The sequence below is a fragment of the Trachemys scripta genome, chromosome 7, assembly GCF_013100865.1.
Source record: "Trachemys scripta elegans isolate TJP31775 chromosome 7, CAS_Tse_1.0, whole genome shotgun sequence".
Taxonomy (NCBI): domain Eukaryota; kingdom Metazoa; phylum Chordata; order Testudines; family Emydidae; genus Trachemys; species Trachemys scripta.
In genome coordinates this window covers 56,258,309-56,267,151 of record NC_048304.1, presented here as the reverse complement: position 1 = coordinate 56,267,151, position 8,843 = coordinate 56,258,309, and the positions used below count along the sequence as shown (strand labels likewise).

At 55.4% G+C, this 8,843-nt stretch overlaps 1 protein-coding gene across 1 annotated transcript; it reads left to right on the top strand.

Annotated features, from left to right (window-relative positions):
* Positions 1-3,689: 3,689 nt before the first annotated feature.
* On the top strand, positions 3,690-8,825 carry FBXL15 (F-box and leucine rich repeat protein 15). The gene is made up of 4 exons (XM_034775715.1): positions 3,690-3,771; positions 5,114-5,273; positions 6,531-7,033; positions 7,474-8,825. The coding sequence occupies exons 1-4, from the start codon at positions 3,737-3,739 to the stop codon at positions 7,661-7,663; spliced, it is 888 nt and encodes a 295-aa protein (XP_034631606.1). The 5' UTR covers positions 3,690-3,736; the 3' UTR covers positions 7,664-8,825.
* The last annotated feature ends 18 nt before the right edge of the window (positions 8,826-8,843 follow it).

The window sequence follows — 8,843 nt, the reverse complement described above, 5'->3', positions numbered from 1 at the left end:
AATAGAGGGGAATAATCACTTCCCTCAATCTGCTGGCAATGCTCCTACTAATGCAGCCCAATATGCCGCTAGCCTTCTTGGCAACAAGGGCACATTGTTGACTCATATCCAGCTTCTTGTCCACTGTAATCCCCAGGTCCTTTTCTGCAGAACTGCCACTTAGCCAGTTGGTCCCCAACCTGTAGCTGTGCATGGGATTCTTCCATCCTAAGTGCAGGACTCTGCACTTGTCCTTGTTGAACCTCATCAGATTTCTTTTGGCTCAATCTTCCAATTTGTCTAAGTCACTCTGGACCCTATCCCTACCCTCCAGATTATCTACCTCTCCCCCTGGCTTAGTGTCACCCGCGAACTTGCTGAGCGTGCAATCTATCCCATCATCAATGAAGATGTTGAACAAAACTGGCCCCAGGACCGACTCCTGGGGCACTCCGCTTGATACCAGCTGCCAACTAGACATGGAGCCATTGATCACTACCCGTTGAGCCCGACGATCTAGCCAGCTTTCTATCCACCTTATAGTCCATTCATCCAATCCATACTTTTTTTACTTGCTAGCAAGAATATGGTGGGAGACTGTATCAAAAGCTTTGCTAAAGTCAAGGTATATCACATCCACTGCTTTCCCCATATCCACAGAGCCAGCTATCTTATTATTCATTTTACACTGCTCTGTTTTTACATAGCTATACATGGATTACATTCCCTTTATACATTTGGAGCAGTTAAGTTCCAATAGAACCCCCTTATGTTCTTTGAAATCATTTGACTATGGACAATTTAGTCAAATTTGCTAAATCAGATTGTCTCTTTGCCTGGACTATTTACAGACATTCCTTTGGAAAAGGGCCCATTTTCCCTTCAGAATGGCTGCAAAGAAACCAAGAAACTATCTTATCATAGAAGGCAATCAGGTTGGTCAGGCATGACTTGCCCTTGGTGAATCCATGTTGACTGTTCCTGATCACCTTCTCAGCAGCCTCAGACCCCATGGCAAAGAGGTGCTCTTTAGATGCCAGATTAGATAGAGATTAGATCCGCCACAAACGATGGAAACCCTTCCCCTTCAAAGCTCACCCCCAGGAAAAACTCAGCTGAATAGACAGGTCTTCAGTTCGTGCCAAGGATGAAGAAACCCTCAGGCCCACAGGAATGGGGAGGCACCAGGAATTGAAGCAGGGACCTCCAAAGTAAAAAGCATGAGCTGCTACAGATCCCTAGCTGGTGCTGTATCAGCGTCACATCCTCCTTGGACCAAGCATAAAGGGGGACCCATCATATACACTGCTCTGCGGGTTACACAAGCACTCCACTGAGAACGCCCTGCCTCCAGCGGTGAATCCGCACGTGAATTCCAGGGGATCTCAGCAGCCCAGGGCAGAATACAGGCAAAGAGGAGGTTGCCAGGACACATTATGATGGACCTGAAAGGTTCCAGACAGCCAGCAACACGGGTATGAGACGCTCCCTGGGTGAGATGCCCCAAGACTGCTGAGCTGAGCAAGCGGGAAGCTGATCCCTCACTGGATGTTTTATCAAGCACAGTGTGGGATTCACTTTGGGAACCTCAGGGCCCCTTCCCAGGCCATGCTCAGGGGTGACTTGCTTTGAGAGCTGGGCTGAGATCAGGGCAGCCTGGTGGTCTGGCTAGCATGGGCTGGAACAATCTCCTCCAGCCTGTCTGGCACCTAATGGGACTCACCCCCTGGTTATTTCAGGAGACGCCTCCAAGTGTGCACAGGTGGTGCCTGTCCTGGCTGGAGGAGGGAGACAGTGTGAGTAGGGCACCTGCTCGAAGGCTAGCGCATGTCCCTGGAGAGAGCTATGCCAGCACATTCTCGGTCAGCGCCGGCTGCTCAGTGATCCCGCCTGAGTCTATTGACTCGCCAGAAGGTGCCTTAATCCCTCATCTGCTAAATGGCGAATCCTCTTTATTCACCGGTACCAAGTCTCAGATCAAAATAGCCATAAGCTGCATGAATGTCTGCCCTGCTCCAACACTCCCTCCCCCACCCCCAGGCAGTGGCAGATTAGCCACAGGCCCTATGGGACCTGTGCCCTGGGGCCTCGGTCAACTGAGGGGCCCCGGAGCCCCAGCCACTGGGTGGGCGGGGCAGGGAAAGTTCCAGCACCTCAACCCCGCTCCCAGGCAGCAGCGCCTGGTGGGCAGGGCGGGCGCAGCGGTGGAAGCCCCAGCACCCCCTGGCCTTGGCAGAAGCTGGGGGCAGCAGGGGAAGCCCCCCCAACCCTGGTCTCCAGAAGAAGTGCTGGGCGGGGCAGGAGAAGCCCCAGTGCCTTGACCCTGGTCCCCCGCAGAGGCGCGGGGGGTGGCCCACATGTCCACATCCACCCACACAATTAAATTCAAATTGATGCATCCTGGGCCCTGTTGGCCAAGATTAACCCAGCACCACTGCCTCAGGGGATCCTTACACCCCATAGGACCCCAGTCCTTGCACTCAGCAGCTACTAGCCGGCTGGCAAACCCCACTGCCCAGCTCCCTGCTCCAAGCCCAGAGATCTACCTGGCTCTGGGCTGAGCACTGGGGCTAGGCCAGGCCTGGGCAGCTCAGCCACCTGCCAGGAAATAGGAGTGAACACATCCATTGTGAGTGGGGAGTCCCCTGTTCCTCACTTTGTCCACAGTACCCTCCCAACTCAAGGGAGACAAGCTTTCTGTCCCCTCACTGCCCCAGAGCTGGCACTGACCTTGTGGCTCCAGTGTCATTTCTGTCTGTGGCTGGGATACACTCCTGTTTCCTCCCCCACCACCTGTGTTTCAGGGGGTGGGTAATTTCTCTGGGAGAGGTTTTAGTTCTGGGTCTCTTTGTAATTAACAGCATCAGTAAATTGGACACAGCCCCAAGAGACACTGATCTCCCCCTACTCTGTAGTAAAACACCTGGCTTCTCTCTCTGCCCTCACTCTTGGGATTGTTTTATCCTGCTCCCCTCATTTGCCCCCTGCACAATCCTGGCTCTTCTTTTTCTCGGATCTCACCAAGCCCCGTTGCCCAGGTGTTTCTCCTCTTTCCCCCTCTTGGAGTCCCTGTGAGCAGCAAATGGGGAAACTGGGCTTATCACCTCCATGTTAAAGACTGGGAAATTGAGGCACGGGGTAGTCAGAGGACTTGGCCATGGTCCCAGGGTGAGTCAATGTCCCAGTACTCAGGTGTTTCTGACTCCTCCTCCTGAGCCATCTGTCACATTGGCTATAAGCTATGACTAACTAACAGTAATCGCCTCTCACAGGCCTGACATCCTGCAGGGTCCAGAGGCATCTCACAGACTACGTGTATGGGACCCCACAGCTAGCTTGAAAGTGTGGCTGTCTCCAGGGAGGAGTGTCAACTATGCCAGGAGCTCTGTACATCAGGGTTTGTTAGGGTAGCAGGCAACCAAGTGACCCCGTGGAGGATCTGAGCAAGCCAGTGGGGGGTAATCCCCCAGTTTAGACAGGAAACTCTACAGGAGTACGGACCCCCGCCAGGCCTAGACCGGATCGTTTTTCTCCGGGTCGGCCGGTCCAGCCGGACAGAACACATCACAGGAACGGACGTGTCGACGCCGTAGCGCTCGATTGAGTTGGTCTGTCAGAGGGGGCTCCCGCATTTCCGCCCCGCTGAGCGGCATGCTGGTGGATGACATGCTTAGCAGGCGCCCGGCGCCATTGATACGTCATCACTAGGGGCGGGGTAGGCGAGCCGGCTGGCTGGCGAGGACTGGACCAGAGCCCCATGGAGACGCCAGGGGAGACTCGGCCCTGCCCCAGGTACCGGCAGCTGTGCCCGGCCGGGGAGGGGGGAGGCGGGAGGCAGCGCCCCCAGCTGTGCCCGGCCGGGGAGGGGGACGCGGCGGCAGTGTCCCCGCCTGTGCCGGGCCGGAGCGGGTAGTGCCCCTGGAGGCAGGTGGTGTTTAGGGCCAGAGCAGGCGCTGCTAGCAGGGGGCTGGTCTCTGTGACCGATGCAGGGCTTGGTCTCTCTGCCTAGACTGACAGGAGGGCACTCAGTGCTGCTGGCCTGGCCATGTGCACGGGAGCCCATCTGCCTGGTCTGGCCCGGCCCGGCCCAGGGCTCCCTCGCAGCTGCTGGGCAGGAAGTGGGTCATTCCTTGCTGGTGCCCTAGCGATGGGAGGCTCTCTACTCCATCACCAACCCCCGCCACAACTGGCGACCACCTAGCTGCCTCTGCAGTTTCCTCTGAGGTGACACTCTCTCTGTGGCTTTCCCTGGGTTGAAGGCTCAGTGATGAGCAGGGCGATGGGGAGTGGGGGAGAGGTGTAGGCACTGCTGACACGGTTGGACGGGGGAAGTGTGCGTTTACCGGCTCTAGGTGTAAGTGACTCCTCAATTACCTTCGCTGCTGCTGGAATTAGTTTGTAGAGAGGCACTCGCCATGGTAGTTAGAAGAGTGACCGCCTGACAGTCATGCTGAGGCAGTTGCTCTAGCTCTGCCTTTTAAAGCACGGAAAGCTAGTTACTGCTCCATGTTTCAGTCCCTTTAAAAAAATGGGCAAAACTTGAAGCAGAAAATGTATTTTCTCCCCCCTGGAGGCGGCTTCTGCTGTACGCTGTGTTTCTTGTGCCCTCCGTGCCTCATCAGAGGGTGCTGGGCTCTGTTCTGCCACAGCAGAGCCACTTACATAGTGCCAGGGCCTGCATGACAGCCCCTCCCCCTAGTTACATGTTACAGTGGCTGCCCCCACTGCAGACCGCCCATATGGTTAGGCCTTGAATGGGAAGGATTGGGTGTGCGACAGAATAGGAGCTGAACAGACTGTCTCTGTGCAATTGGCCTTGCGCTTCAGCTCACTGTCCTTACTGTCAAGAGAACGCCTGTCCAGCAGCTGGGAATTGGGAGGCCTTTTTGACAGCCTGAAGGATGGAGGGCTTGACTGGAGTGGGAGCACATCTGAGATCCCCTGGAAAGCTTCACAAGAGAGAAAATCCAGCCTTGAGCTGGGAGTCTGCTAACAGTTTCCCCTTCTGGCAGCTTGTTTTCTGGACGTACTGGTTAGCGGCTGCCCAGCCACTGTCGTGAAGCAGGTTGGGTTTTTACTAGAAACAAGGTCTAACTGGCATCCCAGGGTTTACCTGCCTTTGTTTTTCCTTCAGGGGCCACCTCCTGGACCTGCCCTGGGAGGACATCCTGGTGCCACACATCCTCTGCCATCTGCCGCTGCGACAGCTCCTGAGCCTGCAGAGGGTCAGCAAGTCATTCCAGACTCTCATCCAGCTGTACCTGGCCAACATGCGCTGCTTTGACTCTAGCCAGGTATGGGACAGTTCTACACTTGGCGCTGGGGAAAGCTGTTACCTATGGGAAGAACCTACAATGGGAAAGTCAGGGTAGGTGGGAGGGAGGCAGGCAAATCACAGTGAGATTATTAATGCAACTCCCTCCCCCCATGCTTTCAGGGGCTGACAGGAGTGCTTTAAGTCTCAGCAGTGAGCAGATTTATTTGTTAATAATAGGTCATTAGGCTGACAGGAATGATGAAACCAGAAGCCCCTCCCATGGCCCTATCCAAGCACCAGCTGTGGGGAGCAGAGAGGCCCTAGACTGGGAATGGAACAGACTCTCTGTTTTGCCCAGGTGTGGAGGTGGGTGGGAATGATGTCTGTAGCTGTGTGTGGAATATGATGTGTCTGGCTCCTTGAGGTGGGGGGATGGGAATATGATGTGCGCAGGTGTGTCCAGCCTTAGGGGCTGGAACTCACCAAGCCAAGCATTCTTCCAGCCTTACTGGAAAGGTGGTACGGGGGGCTGCAGGGATGGCTCTTCCTGATGAGTAGGAAACACAGGAGATTATAGGTTGGGCCTCACTGAAGAGCTGGTCTACACACAAATCAGCACAGAAATAGTAAGAGGTGGATGTTAAACCAGTTACAAATAAAACCACTGGAGTTATTTTAGTGCAAGTCTGAGTGAACATACTTATTACAGAGTAACAGTGGCTCAAGTGGATTTAGTGAAATTCAGTTTGTTACTAAAGTCACTTGAGCTGCAGTTATTCAAAAGACATGTGTTCACAGGGGGGGGACTTGCACTGCTTAGGAGAGATTGAATGGAAGGAGTGACTGGCTGGGAAAATAAAAAAAAAGAGCAAAATGGCCGTTGCTTGCCCTAGCACTGACTAAGAGGGGCAGGACTGTCTGCAAGTATTTACAGTTGGAGACTGTAGAGAGGCAAGGATTTAGAAACAGAAGCTATGCAAGGGCATTAAGAGGAGGTAACCTTGGATTGAAGAGCTGGAATAACTTCTTGGGCAAGAATTCTCGTACTGTGGAATGGTCTCCTAAGGGAAGCTGTGGGAGCCCCATCACTTGGGCCACTGAAGTGGAGAAGAAGCTGCAGGAAGTGCTGCAGCCCTGGTGGGGGGGTGTGTGGATTTGGTGACCTACTCGGTCTCCTCTGGCTCTTGACTCTTTAATGTCTCTGGTGCAAGGAAGAGACTGGTGGGGGAGAGAATCTAAGAGCCAGGGCAGCTTTGAAACACTGTAGGTCTCGTTCTCTGTTCTCCCAACGCAGGTCGGCCCTCACCTCCCCAAAGCTGCTTTCTGTAACCTTCTGAAAGACAATGAAGTCCTGCAACAGTTGGCGCTCCAGAACTGCTCAGATTGGCTGACTGACAAGGAGCTGCTTCCTGTGATTGGCCAGAACCACCACCTGCAGGAGATCCAGCTGAGCAGCTGCCTGCAGCTGAGCCGACATGCCCTGGTGGCCATCTCACTGAGCTGTCCCCAGGTGCGCTGTCTCTCCCTGGCTCACTGCGAGTGGGTGGACAGCCTCTCTCTGCGCAGCCTGGCTGACCACTGCAAGGGACTTGAGTCCCTGGACCTGACGGCCTGTCGCCAGCTGAAGGATGAAGCCATCTGCTACCTGGCACAGAAGTGCAGCAGGCTGAAGTCCCTCTCTCTGGCTGTCAATGCCAATGTGGGCGACACAGCAGTGGAGGAGATTGCCAAGTGCTGCCCTGAGCTGGAGCACCTGGACCTCACCGGGTGTCTGCGGGTCAAGAACGAGTCCATTAGGTACCAAGTTTGCTTAACTGTGCATGCAGGGTGGGGGCCCTCCATGTGGGGTCAGAGCGGGGGGGCGGAGGAGAGGGGGAGGGGAGATCAGAGAGAGAGAAGGGAGGCAGGGTCTCTTCCTTGCTTGCTTCTGTGGTGCTGGGTGCAGTGGGAGCTCTGCGCTGCTGGGGGAGGCTGCTGCCAGGCCCTAGAGGAGTGTAGATACAAGATGCAATGGATATGGGCTTGGCTACAGTAAGCTCTCTGGGACGCCATGGAGAGGGATCAGGATTGAGCGGATCACCAGATTATCATCTCCTGCTTGTGCTCTATGCCCAGGCAAGGTGGTCCTCCCATGGGACAGGGGTATTGGGTGTCACACAGATTCACCTTCCAGTAACAGTGCAGGGGGGTGCTTGGAGCAGGAGCTGTGGCCTCCAGCCTGCGCTCTCTCTTGGCAGGGTCCTGGCCGAGTACTGCACCAAGCTGCGCTCGCTGAAGGTGAAACACTGTCACAAGGTGGCCGAGTCCAGCCTGAGCATCCTCCGTGGCCGTGGGGTAGAGCTGGATGTGGAGCTGCCGCTGCAGAGGGCCCTTGTTCTCCTGCAGGACGGGGTTGGATTCGCCCCCTTCATTAACCTTCAGATCTAGAGGAGGGTGACGGCTGCTGCTGCTGAGCGGGGGAGAGAGCCCAGCTGGCCTCTGCCCCTGCAGGGTGCTGTAAGAAATTGCTGCTGAGACACTCAGAGGGAGCAGTCAGTCCCATCAGTGTGGCTGGTCCTGATGGGGCTCTCTGACCTCCCTCTACCCCCTGCCTCCTTGGTGCTCTTTAGCCACTGCTGTGTTTGTAATGGGGCTCCCTCATTGCCTCCTGAGGGAAGCAGCAGCCCTTTGCAGTGTGAAAAGCGAGAGGCACCCTTAGCAGCACTGTGGTGCTGAACACGTCCCGGCTGGGCCAGGTCGGCTGGTAAATGGGATATATTATTTAAGCAATATTTAAAATCTCTAAGTCCAGCATGCTGGGCATCGGCTGTACAGAGAGCAGGACACTGTGCAAGGACTATGGCCATGGACTGGCTGCAGAACTGTTGAATAAACCTAACCACCTCTGCCCTATTGAAGGGGAAGTGTGAGCTCTCCTCCCAGCCAGGACAGGGCTTGCTGAGCTGTGGGGGAGGGCGTCTCAGTGATAGCTACAGCACGCTGGAATGACCTTGTCAGAAACCAGAGGGCTCTGCTTCCTCTGGGTGGGCCATCTCCCAACAGCAGTGGCACAGGCTAATCACCCTGACCATGCAGCTGTGGGTCCGGGCAGCTAGCCTGTACCATCCCTTGCTGCATGTGCTACTGCAGCTATACCGCTGTTCTTAGCATGTGGCTCGATGAGAGCTGGGAATCACAGCCCTAGCTCCAAGTGTGGGCTGGAGGGGAAAGTGACACTAGCCCTGGAGAGGGGGGGGGCCTGATTCTCAACTGCTATAGCAGGGAGAAGAGCAAGGCCTCTGTGAGTTCTTACTGCCGGGGAACTCAGTTCACATCTGAGTGTGGTCAGAAATGTAGCAAGCCTTCATCCTGAGCTGTGTCCCCTGCTCATCACAGGGCAGGTGGCTGCCACTCAGGTTCCAGCCGTGAAATAGCAGGGCCCTGTAGGGGTGTCCTCAGCTGCCGGCCCCATCGAGGTGCTGCAGATCCAGCAGGAATTGTGCTGGCAGAGGTGTGGGGAGCTCACAATACCAGGCCTAGTTTCTAGCCTAAGCCCTTACACTCGCTGTGCAAACTACTAAAGGAGCTGCATGTAGCCAGTCTGCAGGTACCATCTCTGCCACACCCC